General features: G+C 38.7%; 1 protein-coding gene across 3 annotated transcripts in view; it reads right to left on the bottom strand.

Moving 5' to 3' along the window:
- Positions 1–23491, bottom strand: part of LOC127395154 (nipped-B-like protein) — a 176805-nt gene that overhangs the window by 106778 nt on the left and 46536 nt on the right. For all 3 annotated transcript variants that reach the window (XM_051641622.1, XM_051641625.1, XM_051641623.1), the window contains exons 3-8: positions 21567–21732; positions 20306–20436; positions 9798–9897; positions 8057–8208; positions 6304–6464; positions 3046–3139 (exon numbers count right to left, since the gene is read on the bottom strand). In XM_051641622.1, the coding sequence (XP_051497582.1) occupies positions 3046–3139; positions 6304–6464; positions 8057–8208; positions 9798–9897; positions 20306–20436; positions 21567–21732 (804 nt within the window). The remainder of the gene's footprint in view (positions 1–3045; positions 3140–6303; positions 6465–8056; positions 8209–9797; positions 9898–20305; positions 20437–21566; positions 21733–23491) is intronic.

Raw genomic sequence — 23491 nt, forward strand, 5'->3', positions numbered from 1 at the left:
GCTGGGGGTGGGGGGAGGCGAGAGGCTTTTGCACATACCTGAACACATTTGTATATAATTGTATATATTTTCTTATATCATTAGTGTTTAATTAAAGCTGTGTAGTTTAGTTTTCAATCCAGCCAAGTCTCTCTCTTTTTCTCTCTCTCCTTCCCTACCTGGGTGGGAGGGGATCAAGAGTGTTGTTGTCGATTCTGAGTCAAACGGTGACAATGTTAAACAGCATAGGTCCTAGTACCAACCCCTGAGGAACACCACTCGTCACTGTTCTCCATTTGGACATCGAGCCATTTATCACTACTCTCTCAGTGCGACCATACAGCCAGTTCCTTATCCACCAAGTGGTCTATCTATCAAATCCATATCCTTCCAGTTTTGAGACCAGGATGTCATGCGGGACAGTGTTGAATGCTTTGCACAAGTCCAGATAAATGACATCAGTTGCTCTTCCCTTGTCCACTGGCGCTGTGACCTCATCGTAAAAGGCCATCAAATTTGTCAGGCAGGTTTTGCCCTTGGTGAAGCCATGTTGGTTGCCACCAATCACCTCCCCGTTTTCCATGTGCCTTAGCAGAGCCTTCAGGAGGATCAGCTCCATGATCTTGCTGGGCACAGAGGTGAGACTGACTGGCTGTATTTCCCTGGGTCTTCTTTCCTTCTCTTTTTGAAATTGGGGGTTATGTTTCCCCTTTTCCATTCAGTGAGAACTTCACCAGACTGCCATGACTTTTCAAATACGATGGAAAGTGGTTTTGCAACTTCATCTGCCAGCTCTCTTAGGAGCCGTGGATGGATCTTGTCAGGTCCCATGGACTTGTGCACTTTCGGGTTCTTTAGATGGTCTCAAACCTGCTTCTTCTCTTCAAGATATTATAACACCCTTCCTATGAACTTTCTCTGGACCGACGATGTCTAGTATCATTCTTTTCGTTCTCCCACACAAGCAATTAAATATTTTGCTTATTTTCTCAAGTTTGAGATAAACTTTTTGTGAAGTTTCACAGGCTTGTGACTTGTCAACTAACTTTCAAGGACTAATGAGAGTAGCAACAAAAATCTCAGCATATATACTTGTTTGTTCATCTGGAAAATTTGTCAGCATAACCAATCACTTTCACTCCAAATCATAGGCCAAAAACTGACTGTCATGGATCACATATTCTAAGTAACACTGTAATTATCTACACCTCTTCAATATATTTCTAAAATGCAAGATTAGAGGAAGTAAATATCTGGCAAGATTCTTGCAGCATCAAGAACTGGTTCTCTCAATCAGGGTTCATTATCTCTTTAAGAAGGCAAAATGGTAGCACCATTAGTAACAGTATTTCAGTTGTGTGCTTTATCAATGAGAAAAGTAAAGCTAACAAACAGGTAAATAAATCAAAAAGCTCCTCTTCCACTTTTTCAGCCCCTCTAATGCAACAACATTACAATCTGAATTGTACAATCAGATTGTTTTCAGAAATAATCTGAAAAGGTATCCCTTCAAAACAGGTCCCAAAACAACTAATTGAAACAGCAGCAACTTTAACCAAAAAGTAATTCAAATATTCTTCTGGCTGAGTGGCAATCATATATTTGAGTGGAAGCAGCTTAGAATTACAATGTTTTTAAACTGGTAAGCTCAACAAACATGGATTTTGTGTTCTGAATAAAGATAAACAACCATATTTAGTCTTTGCCATTTACAGAACTCTTACAACAAGTCCTTTAGCACAAGACTTCCTAAAATACTGATGCTGTTGGCATGCTATACAAGTACTTCTCACTTGCCTTTGAACCACATTTCTTCTACCATTGTTTAACACAGTATACACCTACAGAAGATGAACTGCAGAGATCATTTAGCAGTCACAGTACCATAGGATAATTCAGTTAAGGAGGGATCTCAGGAGGTCTTTCATCAATTTTCATTCTTAAAGCAGGGTGAGCAAAGCTACATTATGCAGAGCTTTATCCAGCCTGGTCTTGCAAACCTCCAAGGATGGAAAATGCACAGATGCTCTGGGCTTTTCCAATGCTCAATTGTCCTGACAGTGAATTTTTTTTTTCCTTATACCTAGTACAAAACCTCCCATTTTAATTTAAGTCCATTGTCTCTCATTGTTCTTCCATAACACTATGAAAAGCCTGACTCAAGTCTCCCTAATAATCTCATAGGTATGAGAAGACTGCTCTAAGGTCATGTCTATCCATTGCATGTCATCCCATCTGTCCTCTGCCCCCCCCACCCCCCCAGGCAGGCTGTGCAAGCCAAATACCCTAAACCTTTTCCGGAATCTCCCTCATTTTCTGTTCTCCCTCCTCCACCTAACATGACATCCAGAAAGACTTAATTTTGTTTCAGGGCTAAAGAGAAGAAAGCACTGTTGCATCTTTTTACTATTGCCATGTAAATACATAGGCATTGAAAACCTAAATTACCAAGAATATGCCCAAACCCCTACCTTGCAAAGTCTCGTGTATCTCAGTCATTGCTTCTTAGGGATAATATTAAAAAACAGCAGTATGTATTCCATATTTTAGCATAAAGAATTATTTTCTCAACTGACAGTTCACCCTACTCCTTCTCCACAACTAAGGTTTTCAGGCTTTATTTATGCTATATATATTGTGTTCATTGAACTACTTTTAATGTTCTTAAAATTTGATGATTGCAATCAAGACAAGCACTGAATGTTGAAAAACATTTGAGCTGGTTAAGAGTTCAATACTTGTAATGCTACCTTTAATTCCTTTCTTATGTGGAGCAACTGAAACCACTATTATAAAGAATTTAATCCCCATATTGGAAAGGATTTATAATTCTTCTGTCTTCCATAAATTTGAGCTTTGTTTTGAAGTATGATTAGTCGATTTTTGGACCTTCAGAAATTTCTTCTGGATCAGGGCTCAAAATAATTTTGTATCCAAAACTTAATGACATACTCTTTAGTACTCTTTGAATACAGAAGTCAGGAGAACTAACTAAATACCTCTTTAAACAACTTGTTCTTTAAAACTGGGAAAACAATACATTGATATATATGACTGCTAGACTACCTTTAAGGGTTCCATCACTTCCTGCTGGAGAGCAGACTGACTGTGGTGACCTCAAGGAAAAAGATGCAGCATTCCTTATTGAAGGATCACCATCCTAAAGTGACAATGATAAAAAATTAACATTATGAACATGAAAACTTGAAATAAAGACTGAAATTTGTACATATACTGATAAAATGGACTGGATGAAAAAGCACACAAAAATATTAGAAAATTATTCATTCATATAAAAATCTTTATAATTTAGACCGCTATTAGACTACTTTATAGGCAACATTCCAGAGCACAAGCAGCCTTAAGAAGAATCTAGAACCAGAATACACACACAAAAATAAATCTATGTATATGTCTTCTAGCTAAATACAACAATGGTTGACATTAAGATTCCATTTAAATTTTTTTTCTAACATGCAATCATAGTAAAGAGCTGAAAAGCAGAAAGAAATTGAGCCTAAAAAGTAGATTTTTTAAAAAACAAGCTCACAATTTTTTCACTTAACCTTCCCTTACATTGTATTAGAATGCCATCTTACTTTTACAGTTAAGCAAACTAAGACTTTGTATTTATACCCTCCAGCATACACACATCAGGACTGAACAAAATCTGTAGCACTCCCATTGCAGCAGCTGAGATAGATGGATAGCAACTACACACTCCCTCTGACAATGGCCAAACAGCCAATTTCCACATGCAGAGCAGTAGAGTAGTTATGGTACATGTTACGTCTTGTGAAGACATAGTTAACACTGCTTAGGGAAAAGGAAAAAAGTTTTATATTTATGGACTGAAAGTTCTTACAAGGCAAAGAATATAAATCAGTAAGAAACCAGATTTCATCAGTTTCACCATACATGGGCACTGAGAAAACAATTCTATTTTATTTTTTCCCCCTCCCACAGTAAAATGATTCTAAAACTCATGCTGTGCTATTAATTACACTTATATTTGCAACAGTGCTTGCAAAAAGACTTGTTGCCTCACATGATGAAAGCCTCATGTGAAAAGAAATCTAATATTCAGAGTCAATGCAATAAAAACAACTAAAAAAATCTTACACGTGTTTTATTGCAAGTCAAAATTAATTAGTTTCCTGATGTACAATTTACTCATTTATTTAATACACTGAAATAATGGAGCTGATTTTTTTCAAACCTCAATTATCTTAGAATTGTAATAAAACTCAAAAACCCCCAAATATTGGGGAAGAAAAGCTTATTAACTTTTTAGCATATATGTTTTATTAGGACAGGAGAGATCCTCTGCCCATGATTGCCAAGGACACAGGCAAAAGCACCTTTTATTAAATTAACTAAACAGACAAACTAGATAGATGACCTTTGAGGTACATATGCTATTCCTATCAAAGCTGACAAATTTTAAGAAGTGCTCATTTACTGTGTCCTAGTTCAAGAACATCATCAAATGGTGAAATGTAAGCACAAACTTATATTCTAGGAACGTTCTCAAGTTTATAAAAAATGGTCCTTAATTTGAGTATATGTGCAGTAAACCTTCAAGGGTATACTTATAAAATAATGTATTTATAATACACAATATCCTGTAACTATTCATAATTTTTAGAACAAAAAAATCCTAAAAGTAAGAAAAATACTAAACAATAATTAAAGTTTTAAAGTTTTATTATTTAATAATTGTTATTCATAACTATCTGTGCCAAAGGTCACACTGCTTCTGAAAAGGCTGCAACATTAAGATTAAGCTTATTATTCATGAACAGATGCAAAACTTTTATTAAACCAAATTCTTCAAACTGTTTTCTGCATGACAGCTACTAAAATCAGCTTTTAAAGGTATAATTATTCTTTACCTTTAGTATTTCTCCAATTAAACTGTACAATGCAGGTATCTTTTACGTTTTCATATTCTGTCAGTTTTGAATGAATTTAATTTCTAAGTTCTCATTTACTAGGATATGGTTGCATTGCTTGGATCATAAAATTAGGGGTGAATATTTTTAAATACTTCCTTTTTAAACACTGAGGAATAAATTGTCCTGATATTAAAGTTTTCAAAAAGTCTTAACAAAACAGAGATTCTCTTGAAAGTGCACCTTTAACACATACAGAGAATATACGTACACTTAATGCCAATAACAGCTTCTGATTTTGAACAATTTGCATTGCTGAAGCAGAGACTGAGAAAAACATCTGATGATTGTGCATAATGATAGATTCCCTTTTTACATTACAAAACTCTCTTGTTTACAATACTACTTCTTAGCTAATATTTTTAATAAGCATAAGTCTTGCATTAAAAAAAACAGAACTCTCTTAGAGTTCTAGTGTATTAATCCTGGTAAGGGATTTAGAGCCTTGTTAAATACACCACTCTTTTTTGCTTCCACAAGCTAATTTCTGAAGAAAAGCATTGCCCACAGCTTTTGTAAGCTAAAGAAAACACACACACACAAAAAAAAGGCCTGCGCACCACCAGGTTTTGACAAAGTTTTGTAACTACAGTCATGCCTACTGTTGTAGGCATTACTATGATCACACTGTTTGAAGAGCTAAAGTAAAAAAATGGAACTTAATTGCTCTTTCCTTAAGAGACTGTGTGATAAACACAGAAAGAAGAATCCCAACATGCTTTAATCCACAGGTTGAGATGCTCATTAAGAAGAAAATTAAGAAGTTCAAAATTCTGTGGAAGAAAATGGCTGGTTTTTATTCCTTTAGATTCAAGATTTCAGAAAGAATTTCTCCCACATGAACTAAAGTCACTATGGGAAAACTTCTTATAAAGAAACCAGGCCATAAAAGCACATAATAGACCAGTAAGAAAAAGTGTCCAAAGGAATTTTTGCCTTTTACAACACTACTATATTACCCAATAGGTTATTCAAACACGTGAAGTCTAATTAACAGTTATGGGGATCTTCAGAAAGACAAGTTAACTATACACCTATTTTGAATCTAGTATTGTTTGCATCAACATATTGCTACAATAATTGCAGAGACATTCTATTATTTATTTAAATAAACTAATGAGTAAGATTTTTTTACTTTTCATAATTTCATCAGAATCAATGTTAAAACTGTTCCAAAGGAAAGAGAGATCTAGAAAAAATTAAAGTTGCACAGCTGAGTGTATGCATCTGAAACTGAAATACATTTTCAGTGGTTTTATACAATATTCTTTATAGTAAAAATATCTGACTTCTAAGGCAGCTAATCACATACTAGCTTTATCATAGAAGATATTTGCTTTATCATAATAAACTGATCTAGGCTACATACATCACTACTTAGCCTGTGCACCATCTGTAGGTAGTCTTCATTTGAGCCATGTCTAGAATTATCAGCATGATGATTAGCTGAATTTCCAGACAACTGACTTGAAACTTTATTTTCATGGAGATTCCTCATCCCAGCTGTGACAATAGGACTGGATACTGAAGCTGAAATACACACACACAAAAAAAAAAAACCACACAAAAAAAACAAAAGAAAACAAAAAAAACTGATATATTCACATAGTTGTCAACTCTAAAAAATGTCACAAAACACTCCATAATAGTGGATATCAATGAGTTCAATGCAAGAGCTCTAGAATATGAACAGTCAGTGTCATACTCTTCTACATTATAGAAAACTTTCTTTTCCTCTTGATAATTTGAATTTACTACCTTTAGTAACTTCCAAGGGTATTCATGCAACATACAACATTACATATAGAACAGCTATATACATTCTAAGCGCATTGCTAATCTAAATGACAATTATACTTACACCAAAAAAAAAAGCCTAGATACTGTTCATGTTGTTCAAGACTGGTTTTAAAAAAGGGAAGAACAAAGAAATCCATTCATTCTGAAGGTCGTCTTTGCCAGTTACTGCATACCTTGATGTCCTGGTTTGAGCCAGGATGAAGCCACTTTTCCTTATACTGTTGTTTTTTTTTCCTTCAGTAAGCTTTCTTTTAACTAGCAGCAGTGTTCCAGCTTGGGCTGATAACAGCTGGAATGTTTTTCTAACTGCTGGGTTTTCAAAGTCACACCTTTACTCTGCCAGCTCAGACACTACGGGGAGATCTATGATCCCCCCCCCATAGGAGGCTGAGTTAGACAGACAGCAAAATTGGCCAGAGATGTTCCATTCCATATATCTACGTAAGCTCAGAGGAAGGTCAGAGGTCACAGAAGACAACTTCCTTCCTGCTTCTTCTTCCCTTCTCTCCCGTCCATGGCCGGCGTCCGGGGAGGACTCCGTCCATCCAGCACCGTCGACCCCAGGCTCGAGCTCTCCTGACCCTCATCACTGTGCATTCTCCAACAGCAGTCTAAGATTTTTTGGGACTGTTCCAGCTCAGGGGAGTGTGGTGGGAGTTGCTTTGGGTGGGGGGAGGCGAGAGGCTCTTGCACATACCTGAACATATTTGTATATAATTGTATATATTTTCTTATATCATTAGTGTTTAATTAAAGCTGTGTAGTTTAGTTTTCAATCCAGCCAAGTCTCTCTCTTTTTCTCTCTCTCCTTCCCTACCTGGGTGGGAGGGGGAGGGGATCAAGAGCATTGTTGTCAAACCTGAGTCAAATGGTAACAGTTGAGTATAATTCTAACCAACTTAGTCTAGCCTACACTACAAAGGTTTGGTAAACTAGCAGCAAAACTTAAGCTACAATGTCAAAAATTAGGTTTCAACTAGTACAGATAATTGATTGCCATAGCTACCAAATAGAAGCTTTTGGTTTGAATTTTCTTTTATCATGTATATATTACAACTATGCAAACAGGTGTACACAGGGGAGGAACAGTGTAACATGAACATGCGTTTTACTTTTTCTTCTTCCTTTTTTTTTTTAAGTATATACTTACACTTTGCACAGTCAAGAAAACAAAGTTTAAATATACCCAAAAATTCCCTATGAACTCAAATATTTGCATTAAGCATGTGACTCCTTTGAAAGAAATTAGAGAGCTGTGAAACATGCACATGAAGGTAAAGCTGACATGAAATAGGAGAATAAAATAAACATCACAGACTTACCTTGCTGCATCTGAGGATGTGGTGCATAATTTGGAGGATGTGAATATGGCATGTATCCTGCAGGACTTTGAGGAGCATATGGACTAGGCACTGGACTGTTCTGTTGTGCCAAAAATCTGTTACCAGAGCTTGTCTGTGGTGGCACAAACCGGCTAAATAAAAAAAGCAAATTTAGATAATTTTATTATTTCTTTTGGAATAGTATACCTTTGGAACATTATAACTTCTGTAAGAGACAGAATTCCAACACAATCAAGAAAGCCCTTCAAAAGCAGTATTTTAAACTATCAATATCTTTGCAACTTCAATTATTACTTAAGAGCCACAGCTTGGGTACTTCATTATTAAAAGTAAAGAAAAGAATAAAAAGCATTTATAAGACCTCCACCTAGGGAAAGGAAACAATAACACAAATATTTATTAAAATAAGTTCTGCATATTTACTAAAAAAATATATACTATTTCCATGAAAGCAACAGTTAAGGTTTAACTTAAAAACAACTAGCTTGCTAGGATTATCAAGGAGCCATATACTCTAAATAGGATTTTTCCGGTAAGGTTTCAAATAACTTCATCTAACAGAACTATAATGCCAAGATATAGGAATGTGATAGGCAGTTAGGCAGGACCTGACCCAAAGTCCACTGAATACAACTTATTTCTTCACTGGTTTTATCTTAGACTCATCCTAAAGACAGAAAGCCATAAGAAAAAATAGGCTTGTGACAATAATACATGTCTATTATAACTTACATTCATAATGAGCTTTTCAAAATAAACATAAACCAAATAAATACTTCAGAAAGTACAATACATGCTTTCACAACCCTCAGTTCTAGATAGCAACTCTATGAAGGTAAGCTTCCATAGAAAGAAATAGCAAAGTATATAAACACAAGGATTTTTCAAGGATTTTGAGAAGACTTAGCACATTGTAATAGTCAAGATTCAAAAAACCTTCTTCGATATCCCTTTTACATATAAAAGTAAAAAAGTGAACTGTTTTTTGTGCAGATACAGAGTATTTCATTTGCCAAAACACTTACACTAACCTGAGGTAAAATAAGCTTATTTTAATAATGATATCTAATAACTGGAGATGAAACCTGTTAAAGCTCGATAACTGGGCTGAAACTACATGCAGAACTCTCCTCTAATCCAGAGTACTTTATTATATTAACAAAGGCCTGAATTATAAGTACATGCTACTTGTCAACACTCTAAATTTGAAAAAGAACCAGAAAGTTGATGAGGAAGCTGCTGGAAGACTGGCCAAACTACTGGGCCTATCATCCTCTGAGCAGCCTTTTGTATAACAATTACAGCAGTACTTCATGCTTTTACAAGCTTTCTTTCCCACCCTCTTGTCACTTTGGTACTGTTATACATGCCAGAATACATAGCCTCTTCTCTCCTATCCTGCCACCAGTCTCAGCCTCTGCCACAGGTAGAGAACAGCTGGAGGGGTGACAGGAGGCAGGAAGATTCCTTAAGCAGGAAAGAAATTTTGCCAAAATTATGGGAGGGAGAGACAGCAGGAAATCATTACTAGTCCTTAGAATACAAAGATTATTCACTAACAAAAAGATGTTTCTTTGCCAGCTGAAGAAACATGCTGTCAGACAAATGCAAAATTTGCCTTGATACTTCCATTCACATACTTGCAACAATAATTGACTGTCACTGCAGGAAGAATTTGCAGTTCACTGCCCATTCCACCCCATTTAAAAGAAAGTGTTACCTGGAAGGGCTATGTGAGATTGTGGTTTGTTGATAACTGGAAGATGCAGGACTACCTCGCATGGAATTCTGAGAAATATTAAACTGCGACATCATCATCCCTGTTAAGAAGAAGATAGCAGCATTACTTTACATGCATTTCCTTTTTAACCAATAAAGTCTCTCATTTCAGAAATTATATACAAAGAGATTACAAACTTTACATAAATCAACATCTTCTACCTACAACTGTTAGAAAATAATTTTTAAAAGACTGATTCCATGTAAGATGTCTATTTTACACCATGACATAAAAAGAGTGTTCCCTAAAGCAATATTAATTCAATTAAGAATATCAACAGTAGTTCCTACCTCTGTTCCTTAGCCAAAAACCTGCTAGTAAATAAAAACATTTTATAACAAGACATATACTCCACACCCCAGACTGGTGTGTACAGTACTCATTGTGCCAATAAGTAAATAATTTGGAAACTTCACAACAAGTTGGAAGAACACAGAAAACTTATCTCCCTTTTTTAGAACAATTACAGCAAACAATCATCTCAGGCTAAGTGGTGCAAGATATTCTCCCTGCTCCCATAATGCCTTAGTGGTTCCTTTCTTGCCTCTACCACACTTAGAAGGAATGTTATCAAAGATGGTGCTGAAATATTTTCAGTTGCAAAGAACCACCAATATCCTACCTGTAGACTCCCACAGCCTGTAGATTTCCACAGTCCTTTGGAAATTCAGTCATACTAGATTGCAAGCCACAAGTACCAATGTGCTTGAAACTAACTCACATCTTTATTAGGGAGAATTCAAAGGAATCTTTTTTTTCCTCTCTCTAATACAGGTATAAAAAATTTCCTAACCACCACGACACTGGAAGTTGAAGTGATGTATGCACACAAAAACTTATTACTTTTAACCAGATTGTTTTAATGACAGAAATTAATGCCTTGGAGCTAAAACAGCGTCAGAATTAACGTGCACATTGCAGCTTGGGAAGTAACAGGAACTGATCCACAGCCATGGGTAAAAGCACATCAGTAATGCAAATACTTTAAACCAAAGTTTAGATAGAAGGCTGACAGTAATGTTTGGGAGCCATCAATCCTTGAATTACAATCACCGATTTCAATTACTGCAATATTCCCACAAGCAAAGCTGTCACCCTCTTTTCCCCTCTCCCTTGCAGAGATGTGATAATCCCCCAGGAATACAGTCGTTACTACCTCCCAGTGGGTATAAAGTACTGCATTCAAAATACATTAGCGCACACAACCTAGCCCAGAGCAAGAATACAAATCCCGTGTTGTGCTGAAAAAAAATAAAAATCAGAGACCTTTATACTTCAGTACAGCGGACATTTCGTTGCCCCGAGTAACAGAAGGGGACTCCTCAACTCCTGCAAAATTTGTTTAAATAGACGCTGGTTGCCTCGCGCAGAGGAAGAACTCGAGGGGTTTTGTGTTGGAGGTAGATCCCCGCATATCCACTGCTAGCTTGCCTCTCACAGCCACTCTCATCACAGCTAGGTAGTAGTTAGTCAAACTAGTAACCCTTAACATTCATGTACAAAAAGATGACAGAATGTGCCTGCATGAATATGAACTATACAAAGTTTCATTTTATGCTTAAAGCACAAATTGCACTTTTAAAATACAAAGACATAACTATTTGTTTTCTCCTCCCTAAATTTAAAACACATTTTAAACCAGAGATGCAGTAGGTTTTGGTTTAAAAGAATGACAACAAATATAAAAATTAATCAATTTTTAATGCCATTTAAAAACAATATTATGTAACAAACAGTTATCTATCTCGGGGGGGGGGGGGGGGGGGGGGGGGGGTGGGGGGGCAACATGGGGGATACAATCTAGATAACTCAAAAAAAACAAATCAAAACTAACTCCCGCAACAAAAAAAAAAAACAACCAACACACAAGAAAACCCCTAACCAACAGAAAAAAAACCCCAAACAAACAAAAAAACCCCACCCCAACAGTGTCTCCAAAGTTTCCATAAAGATAATAAGTCTGCCTAAAATTACGTAATGAGGAAAAATAGCCCCCCAATATTTAGTCTAAAAAGGAGCTGAAATTAGTCTGGCTATTAACACTAAAATATTTTCTTGTATATTTATTACAATGTTGTCATAAGCAGCAGATTTATGGCTCCACTCTGCGTTTCCATACCTTAAATTACTTAAGAATTTATTTTAAATGCAACTTTAATTTTGACAGTTGGCAACGTTCAGTTTTGAGAAAACATCATCCTAATAATATTGCTAGAATGAGTTTCCTTAATACATACTCCCAGTCTTACTTTTTTTTTTCCCCTTGGAAAAAAACGATACACATAAATCCATTTTAGCATTCCTACTAAATGCTGAAGAACGTACTATACAAAAACACAGCTCAAAGTCACAGAAAAAGTCTTGTATGATTAAATTGTATTACAGCATCATGCATGCTTAAATTAGGACTGATCATCAACAGGTGATTTTTCAGTTAAATACTTATTGAAACCATACATCTACAAAGTTTTTCCCTTTTACAGGCACACGTGCACTGCAATTCTTGTATAAAAAAATCTAATTGGTATTTATGGAAAATCCTCAAAAATGCACAAGTTGTGGCAAATAGTTTAAAGCTAATTTTAAGTTCTTTCTGCACCCTAAGCTATTTTATGAATACTAACCTATTGCAACACATTATTTTAGATGATCTTCTAACACATATCTGCTGAAAGACAAAGTCAAATTATTGAAAGGGAAAAGAAAAAAATTATCATGAAAAACGGAACTAAATAATATCTTAATTTATATAAATAATTATGTTAAAATCCACTTCACTCATACACTATAAGATGCAAGACAGATATAGTTGAAATATGGCACCCAGAACTTTCTCTGTCATCTGATTAAAAAGGTCTAAAATAAAATTAGCATGCTGCTCTTGTACAAAATTAGGCCTTATGCCGCACGGTGATATGACTCAGTCTGTTAAGACAACCTAGTAATAGAAAATCAGTCTAAAAAATCTAACAAAAAATCTAATCAGTATGAAGACTGTTTCAACAATGGGACTATTATCAAAAGACAGGGAATAAGAGTTTGAACACTGCTGCTACATTACCTGAAAATAAATATGCCAGCAATTTTTTGGGGATGGAGGTGGCAGGGGTGGAGGGAGGGGTGTGCGCCCAGGGCACAAAGCAAAAAAAGTATCCACATAATACATCTTTCTTGCACTATTTGTTCATTATAACTAAAACCAATTCTCACTCCAAACTTAGTGTTGAACTACAAATCAATATGACCTTGGAAAAAAAATATCAGCACAGAATTCTGTTTGTGCTTTAACTTATATTCACAAGTATACAAAACATAATACTTAGCTTTCTGAAGACGCCTTTATTTCCTGACAAATTGTAGTGAGCCAAGAATTGTATTCCACATTTAATGTAAGCCAGGTGGTCTTTCTGTTATTGTGTTAGAAAAGAAGGCTGGGAGAAATTAATTTGAGTTCAGTTTGTCCAAACTAATGCTGCAACTGATACTCAAGGGATCACAGTGCAGAGGTCCACCCCAGGCTGAGTAAACTGACAGGGGGTCCTGCTGCCTTCGTTCCTTCTCAAATCTGGGCATTACAAATACTGGGTCACAGTACCCAGCATTGACTTCATCACATGCTAGACTGAACAGAAGGCAGAAGGACAATATTCAGAAGAGATGAATTTGAAATACTACAAAAGATACTAAATTTCATTACTCTAGCTGGCAATATGCATTACATAAGAGCTCTACCAAATCCCCAATTGTTCTACAAATCATGACTCTAGAGAGATTACAAAATCTGTTCAAAAAGCAGAAGAAAACCTAACCTATGCTGCCATAACACATCAATATATCCTCCTTTGACCTTGGAAACCTGAATGGGATGTATTAACAGTTAATAAGGTTACCACAATTTGCCAGCATCTAGCTTAAAGATCCTCCTGTTTCCAGGTAAGAGTGTGGCTTTTTTCCATAGAAAATAGTCACACTTTGCCAAGCTTTTCCAAATATTCATTCCAGGGCCAGCTTTTTCTCAAAATACTTGGTCTACAGCTATGCTCTTCCCCTCTTCCCCTTTTCTTTCAATTTTTCCAATTTCACACTTACATTGCAATCTTTGCACTGGTACAAACGTTCTGGTTTGGTTTGGTGGGGTTTTTTTTGGCAGCGGGGGCAGGGCCCCAGGAGTGGCTCCGGTAAGAAGCTGAGAAGCTCCCCCTGCTTCCAAAACCCAGCCAAAGATTCATTAGAGGGACAATAGATGCGCCTCTCTGATTAACATACGAAAGAACGGCTATAACGCCTGAAGGAAGAACTCTACTGGAGGAGAAAAGCGGTGCTGGGGAAGGAGAGCGGTGCTGGTGGTTGGTGGGGAAGAAGGTGCCCTAGCAGAAGTTTCCCTGCAACCCATGGCAAGATGGCAGCTGTGCCCCTGCACTCATGGAGGAACGTGGCGGAACAGTCCCTGGGGGCACCAGGAGGGGTGAACTTGGCCAGTGGACTTGGATTTTGTGGCCAGAGGATTTGCTGCCAGTGGACTCTGATTGCGCAGCCTTGGAAGACCCCGGCACGAGGGGAGTTGGCTGTTCCCGAAGGGGCCTGTGGCTCTGTGGGAAGCCCACGCTGGAGCAGCTCTGGACCTCGTGGGAAGGACTCATGAAGGAGAGGTTCGTGGAGGACTCTCCCGTGGGAGGGACCCCATGGGGAAGCAGGGCAGGACTGTAAGGAATCCTTCTTCCTGAGGAGGAAGGAGCAGCAGGAACCACCAGCCTGTGAACTGACTCCAAACCCCATCCCCATCCCCCTGTGCCGCTGGGGGGAAGGAGGGAGAGAAACCGGGAACAAAGGGATTTGGGCCTGGGAAGAAGGGAGGGGTGGGGGTAACATATGCAAGCCCTGCTCTTTGTGATGTCTGTGTCCTGTGTGTGTTTGATTAGTGTGAAATTATTATTTTTTCCCCAAGTTGAGTCTGTTTTGCCCAGGACCTTAATCGGTGAAGAACCCTCCTGGTCCTTTGTCTCAACCCATGAGCTTTGTCCTCCTCACCCCAGAGTGTGTGGGGGGGGGGAAGTTGAGTGAGCGGCCATGTGGATGTTCCTTTTGTTGTCGTGTTGGGCCCAAACCACGACAGTAAAATAAAATTTAATATTCAAGGAATTTTTAAAGTCTGATCTCTTCTGGTTCTATGAAAACACTTTAACTCCATTAAAATAACATCAACTATTCTTTTAAGTTTCGTGTTGAATTATTTTTTACTCTGTACTAGTACCTTCCTTCATGCATAGGCCAAAGCACATTTACTAAAGACAGAGGTGCTTTTGTTTCATTAAGGATTATGCTTAACTTATGGAATCAAGATAGAAAAGTGTTTCCCCCTCTGAGGCACAGAATTAGCAAAACTTAGAGAGAAATTAACTCACTTTATCTTCTTTCAGAAGTCTCTGCTAGAACAAATCATTTCAGAAACAATGTCTCCCTTTTGCACTGGCAAAAAAATTATTATACTCTACAAAACTGGTGCAAAACCCTGATTCAAGAGTATGTTCTTTGTGGAACCATTCTGCAAACTGGCAGGCCAGTCACAATTCTTCCCACAGCTGGAAAAATCATATTCTGCCACAGCTATCAGAAAACCATAATCTGTAGACTGTTTTCAGAGCTTAAATTTCAGGATATATGTATCAATGAGCTACTAAATATTTAGCACATTTTCATTCCAGAAAATATATACATTCTTTAAAGGAACATTACTTGTTCAGTCCTTAGTAAGTATACTTAGTAAGTATTCTTTTCAAATGTTGTATGGCTTTCTGAGTATCCTAGGTGAACAAACATAATAATCTCATTATTTTTCCCCTCCAAAAACACTGTACTCTTCCTATCCCCTGCATACTCCAGTAACACTTTTATCTATAAAGTGCTAGCAAAGCTTTATTCTCATACTTTGAAATTTTACAACTCATTTCATAGTTTAGGATTTAAATAAAAGATTTAAGGTGCAAATTAACAAGTCTCTAGATCTGCAAGTGGAATCTGTATGATTAATCTTTTGCTTGGTCTCTACCCTCAATCTAGCAGAATATCACACTAAACCTCAGAAAAGCTTTTTACCTACATTAAGATGTGTAGGGCATCACAAATTGCTGAGAAGAGGAATGGCAGGGAAGGGCTGTTAAGTATGGTTTATTCAACCTTATTCCTTACTCCAGAACTATTACTACAATAATACACTATAATCATACAGATTTTCAGTAAGATCAAGGCATATTTTCCCAACTTTATTAATTTACCAAGGCAAATCACAGAATCTTAGGGGTTGGAAGGGACCTCAAAAGATCATCTAGTCCAACCCCCCTGCCAGACCAGGATCACCTAGAGCACATCACACAGGAACATGTCCAGGCGGGTTTGGAATGTCTCCAGAGGAGGAGACTGCACAACCTCTCTGGGCAGCTTGTTCCAGTGCTCTGTCACTCTCACAGCAAAAAGGTTTTTTCTAAATGTCCTGGTTTGAGCCAGGATGAAGCCTTTTTACTGATTTTTTTATTTTCTTCAGTGAGCTTTCTTTTAACTAGCAACATTCTGTTCTAGCTAGGCTGATAAGACATTGGAATGCTTTTCTAACTGCTGGGGCTTCAAGGTCGCACCTTCACTCTGCTGGCTCAGACACTACGGGGAGATCTGTGACCTCCCCATAGGAGGCTGAGTTAGATAGACAGCAAAACTGGCCAGAGATATTCCATTCCATATATCTACGTAAGCTCAGAGGAAGGTCAGAGGTCACAGAAGACAACTTCCTTCCTGCTTCTTCCCTTCTCTCCCGTCCATGGCCGGCGTCCGGGGAGGACTCCGTCCATCCATCACCGTCAGCCCTTAGGCTCGAGCTCTCCTGACCCTCATCACTCTCCGCTTTCTCCAGCAGCAGCTCCGGGATTTCTCGGGACTGTTCCAGCTCAGGGGAGTGTGGTGGGAGTTGCTGGGGGTGGGGGGAGGCGAGAGGCTCTTGCACATACCAGAACATACCTGTATATAATTAAATCATTAAAGCTGTGTAGTTTAGTTTTCAATCCAGCCAAGTCTCTCTCTTTTTCTCTCTCTCCTTCCCTACCTGGGTGGGAGGGGGAGGGGATCGAGAGCATTGTTGTGGGACCTGAGTCAAACGGTGACACTGATGTTTACATGGAACCTCCTATGCTCCAGTTTGCAGCCATTGCCCCTTGTCCTATCACTGGACATCACTGTAAAAACCCTGGCCCTGTCCTCCAGACACTCGCCCTTAATGTATTTGTAAACATTGATGAGGTCACCCCTCAGTCTCCTCTTCTCCAAGCTAAAGAGACCCAGCTCCCTCAGCCTTTCCTCATAAGGGAGATGTTCCACTCCCTTGATCATCTTTGTGGCTCTGCACTGGACTCTTTCAAGCAGTTCTCTGTCCATCTTGAACTGAGGGGCTCAGAACAGGACACAATATTCCAGATGCGGCCCCACCAAGGCGGAAGAGGGGGGAGGAGAAACTCCCTTGACCTACTAACTACACCCTTTCTAATACACCCCAGGATGCCATTGGCCTTCTTGGCTACAAGGGCACATTGCTGGCTCATGGTCATCCTCCTGTCCACCAGGACCCCCAGGTCCCTTTCTCCTACACTGCTCTCCAGCAGGTCAGCCCCCAACCTCTACTGGTACATGGGGTTGTTCTTCCCCAGATGCAAGACTCTACACTTGCCCTTGTTGAATTTCATCAAGTTTCTCCCTGCCCAACACTCCAGCCTGTCCAGGTCTTGCTGAACGGCAGCACAGCCTTCTGGTGTGTCAGCCACACCTCCCAGTTTAGTGTCATCAGCAAACTTGCTGAGGGTACATTCTGTTCCCTCATCCAGGTCATTGATGAAAATACTGAATAGTACCGGTCCCAGTACCGACCCCTGAGGGACTCCACTAGTCACAGACCTCCAACTAGATTCTGTCACGTTGACCACAACTCTCTGACTTCTTCCTTTCAACCAGTTCTTGATCCATCTCACTACCTGACCATCAAGACCACACTTCCTCAGTTTATCTATGAGGATGCTGTGGGAGACAGTGTCAACTGCTTTACTGAAATCAAGATAAACCACATCTACCTCCCTACCATCATCTATCCACCTAGTTACTTCCTCATAGGAGGCTATAAGGTTGATCAAACATGACTTCCCCTTGGTAAAACCATGTTGACTGCTCTTAATGACCCCCTCGTCCTTGATATGCCTAGAGATAGTGCCAAGAACAAGTTGTTCCATCACCTTTCCAGGTTGCTGGCCGGTCTATAGTTACCCGGGTCCTCCTTCTTGCCCTTCTTGTAGACTGGAGTGGCATTTGCTATCCTCCAGTCCTTAGGCACCTCTCCTGTTGCCCACAACTTACCAAAGATGATGGAGAGTCGCCTAGCAATGACCTCCGCCAGTTCCCTCAGCACCTGCGGGTGTTTTCCATCCAGACCCATCGATTTATGGATGTCCAGACTGCTTAACTGATCCCTAACCTGATCCTCATCTACCAAAGGAAACTCCTCCTTCATCCTGACTCCTTCTGGGGCTATAGGGATCTGGGGCTCCTGAGGAGAGTCTGCAGCAGTAAAGACAGAGGCAAAGAAGGCATTCAGTACCTCTGCCTTCTTTATATCCTCTGTCACCAGGGCACCCACCTCATTCAGCAGTGGGCCTATATTGCCTCTAGTGTTAGTTCTATCTGCAATGTATTTGAAGAAGCCCTTTCTATTGTCTTTGACCTCCCTAGCAAGGTTAAGTTCCAAGGAGGCCTTAGCTTTCCTAGTTGCCTCCCTACATCCTCTGACAACAGTCCTATATTCCTCCCAAGTGGCCAGCCCCTCCTTCCATGATCCGTAGATTCTGTTTTTCCACTTGAGTTTGCCCAGTAGTTCCTTGTTTAACCATGCGGTTCTCCTGGCTCCCTTACTTGATTTCCTACCCATTGGGATGCTCTAATCCTGAGCTTGCAAAAAGTGGTCCTTGAATGTTGACCAACTATCTTGAGCCCCTTTACCATCTAGTACCCTGTCCCATGGGACTTCTCTCAGTAATTGATTGAAGAGGCCAAAGTTGGCCCTGTGGAAGTCCAGGGTTCTGGTCCTGCTAGGTATTATGTTCCTCCCACACAGGATCCTGCACTCCACCATCACTGCAGCCAAGGCAGCCATTGACTGTCACCGCTTCAACCAGACACTCCTTGTTGGTGAGTACAAGATCCAGCAGCGCTCCTCTCCTGTTTGGTTTATCCACCATTTGTATCAAGAAGTTATCATCAGTGCACTGGAGGAACCTCCTAGACTGAATGGCTGGCTGAGTAGGCCTTCCAGCAAATATCAGGGTAGTTAAAATCCCCCATGAGGACTAAGGCCTGTAGCTGCGAGGCTGCTTTCAGCTGCCTGTAGAAAGCCCTCATCAACTCCCTTGTCCGGATCAGGAGGTCTGTAACAGACCCCCACAATTGTATCTCCCATTCCAGCCTGCCCCTTAATTTGTACCCACAGACTTTCCACTTGCTCCTCATTGGCCCCTGGACAGAGCTCAATACATTCTAGTTGCTCTCTCACATAAAGAGCAACTCCACCACCTCGCTTTGCTGACCTGTCTTTCCTAAAAAGGACAGAGCCATCCATGACCACATTCCAGTCATGTGAGCTGTCCCACCATGTTTCTGTAATTGCCACCAGATCATAACCCTTGGACCGCACACAGACCTCTAACTCCTCCTGTTTATTCCCCATACTGCGTGCATTGGTGTGCAGGCATTTCAGGGACCGAGCTGAGCACACTGGTGGCACCTTGGGAGGCGGGAGGCCTTCTGGTCTTCATTAATATTAGAACAATGCCCCAGTAGTTCAAACCCAGCTACAACCCCCTCCCACTTCGAATGTAGTTTAAAGCTCTGTGAATGAGCCCTGCTAACTCCTGCCCTAGGAGCCTTTGTCCCCTGCGGGACAGGGTCTTCCCATCTAATGCCAGCAGGCCCGGTGCCCTGGAAATCAAACCATCCAGGAGTTTTGTCCCCTACCCCCTTAAAGCCTAGTTTAAAGCTCTCTCAATGAGCCCTGCTAACTCCTGGCCAAGAATCCTTTCCCCCCTTTTTGATAGCTTTATATATGTGAATATATATATTCATATAGATGAAATATATATAGATCAAATATATTAACCTAGTCATAAAGAAATTCAAATAAAATTACTTTAAAATAAAATAAAATCACTCATCCTAGAAAGTAAACTTTGTAGTGAAATTAAGCATTATTTTTTATAAAAATACACGGTAGAGTTTATTTCCATGCTTATTCTAATACAATCACTATCAAATATCAGGTAAGGCATAAATATCACTCTTGTGCTCCATATATATTTGTGGTTACTATCAGTCCTCTAAACTTACAGAACAACATAAAACACAATCAATAAATAATCAGAAATCCTTACCGCTTTGTACCCCATATCTGCTTTGCATGCTTTTCTCCCTGAAAACATTAGGATTCCTTGCCAGGATAGCCTGAAGCAAGACTGGTATATCTCCCTCTGGATCATCACTGCCAAGGTTATCTTTCAATTCTCTGGAATTGTGGAAGTAAGCAAATAAAGAGGCAAATGCATTTTCAAATCATAAGAAATCATGAGTCAAGTAAAAATTAAAAAAAACCCAGCACACCCAACCAAAACAAAACAAAAGATGACAATTTACTGCTATAATATAGATAAAAACAACTCTGCAAAGCACTGTTCCCTGCCTCCATATTTTTTTCCTCTCTTGATTAAGGAATGGAAGAAGAGGTCTTCTTACTAGCCTTCAAAATTATTTTATGTTAATAAGCACTTGAAATGACTGTCATAAAAAGCTTCTTGTGCTCACTTTGGTATCGTGATCTTCTTTATAAAAGACCACTTTGGCATAACATCAAGTATTATTGTAGGAGTGAAAATAAGATATGCACGAATGTATAACATTCATGTTGCAGCCCAAAATTTTGAGAATCTTTTATTTTAAAAAGGAAAAATTAGCATTTCTTTGACATCACAGGATTCCCTTTGAACCATCAAAAATGTAATGGAATTTCTATAAAGGCACCTGTGCTTTCGCTTATTGTTTGCTTTGAGGAGTTTTAAAAGCTACTTCTATTTGATCAAAACAATTGATTGGAACATATAGGAAAAAGACAGGGCTGTCAAAATAAGACTATTCAAAACACACCAAAGAAAAATGAAAAAAAAAAACACCTATATTAACAAAAAGAGATGTTAGCATACTTGCTGTTTTAATTCTTAAAATATTTAAGTTCAGTATCAGAACTGACATAGGTCTTATATGGGTTTCTCAAAAAAGTATATTTTTGTGTAATACTGGGTATATAATTTGTCTATGTGCATTATTAACCAAAGTGGAACAGAAATGGCTATTGCACAATCAATAGCACAAAGTTTGCACTCCTAACTAGCAAGAATGAAACCATCAGTAGATTTATTAAAAAAAAAAAAAGTTATGCTTAAGGGCAGTCAGACAATTACTAACATTCTGATTGGCTGTAACAATTGACTCTTATACAGCGGTAATCTGATAAGCAAGCCTAATCAAAACCCTGTACATTCTAATTTTCAGATTCTCTCAAACATCCTTCTCAGTTCAGTTCATTTTAATTTCAAGGAATAAGGATGGTGATCTGATACAATTGAAGTTCAAAATACATACATGTGATCTGTTGACACCTGATTGAGACTGTGGACAAGCTGTGAAACCAGATTTTCATCCCTGCAGGCCAGAAGGCAGTTCACCTCTTCAGCTATCCGTCCATTGAAAAGCAGGCTTTTTGTTGTTGTAGCAGGTAAAGGTGATGGAAGAGGCAGCTGGTTCAAAACTATTACCAGAAAACAGAAAGGAGTTCACAATCATTTCATGAAACACAAACATACGAAGATGGACACCTTCTTATTCCCTCACCTGATTAAGAAAGAAAACCTGACAACTGGCTGGACAAAGGCTGGACTCTGCTTTAAATAATGTAATGCAGTTGAGTCCATAAGTTATATTATTATTTTCATATAAATATTTAACTGTGTTAAGGCAAGTATTATGAATAAAAACATACTTTTAAACATTCCAGAATATTAAGTTATTTAATGTTATGGCAGTTTTCTCTTGGAGCTGAAAGCATGGATAAAGGGAAAGAAGAAAATTCAAAATCCTTGTAGTTGCATGTAGTACTATAAGTACATTGATCATATGCTTTAAGTTTTCTACTGTGACCTTCATATTTAATTAGTGTTTCCACTTTGTATGGAATGGGTAGATTAAAAAATAACCAAAATCATAAACCCCACCACCAAAAAACCTAAACAACCCAACAACCAATTTAAGCCACTAATTAAATTCTCAGTTTATTCTTCTCCTGTTGTACTCAGTTCTATGTAAGCAATCTTCTCAAGAAAAGGCTAGTATCATTGGTTGGAATGATCACTAAAATGTCAATTCAGTCAATATACCTATTCACAAATCTTGGTAAAAGATTTGTATAATGAAAACACCTATCACAATATTTCAATCAGATTATAAATGAGCACACCATACTTTCAGAGGGCATTCTTAAGTATACAGGAACAAAAAGGAAGTGTACCAAATAAGAAGCCTTGACCAGATGATTTGGCAGGGCTACAGAGACGAGAGCAAGCCAGAAGAGGCCAAAAAGTCTACTACACAGGAAAGTCGCTTTCATGGTTCAGGCTCTTCTCCCAGGCAACTAGCAAGAAGACAAGAGGGCACAACCTGAAGCTGTGCCAGGGGAGGTTTAGGTTGGATATTAGGAAGTACTTCCTCAAGGAGAGGGTGATTAGACATTGAAATGGACTTCCCAGGGAAGTGGTGGAGGCACCCTCCCTGGATGTGTTTAAGGAAAGGCTGGATGTGGCACTTGGTGCCATGGGCTAGCTGTTGTGGTGGTGTTAAGGCATAGGCTGGACTTGATGATCCTAAAGGTCTTTTCCAGCCTTGGTGATTCTGCGATTCTGTGATGAAAACAAGTTGACTCTGACTTCAAATTCCCAGGCTGATTACATTAGAAATAGCTTCAGAAAAAAAAACAACACAACTGTGAAATATACTCTTTTGGCTCTTTTATATTTTGAAATTTATTTATTTTTTAAAGGGTGGGAAGGACAGAATTCCAGGGCTTTTTCCTCATACAATGTACATCATGCTTGTATTTAGAAATAAACTGCCATTCAAATAAAAGTATAGAATATATTAAAATAGCTAGTTTTCATTATTTGCATTAGATTACCTTGATTGTGCCCTGAAACTTGAAAAAAATAGCAAGATCAGCAAAATATATTTATTAAAACAGTATAGATTCAGATAGTTAATTGAGCCTACTCTACTGCCTTTAGTCATCATGTCCTTGTTTTAGGGCAACAGGACTTGTCCATTCCAGTTCCTTCTTTTCAAATAAAGAGAAATAAAGTGAGGCAGTGACAAGCCTTTCTCTTTCACCTACTCCTGAGTTTTTAAACATCAAATAAATATGACAGATGAAGAAGCAAATTAACCTAACACAAGGGCTAATCCCACCAAAGGTAGTTCAGTGTTTCAAGAAACTCTTGCATCAGGAGTCTGACCAATGA

Source organism: Apus apus, chromosome W (assembly GCF_020740795.1).
Source record: "Apus apus isolate bApuApu2 chromosome W, bApuApu2.pri.cur, whole genome shotgun sequence".
Classification (NCBI taxonomy): domain Eukaryota; kingdom Metazoa; phylum Chordata; class Aves; order Apodiformes; family Apodidae; genus Apus; species Apus apus.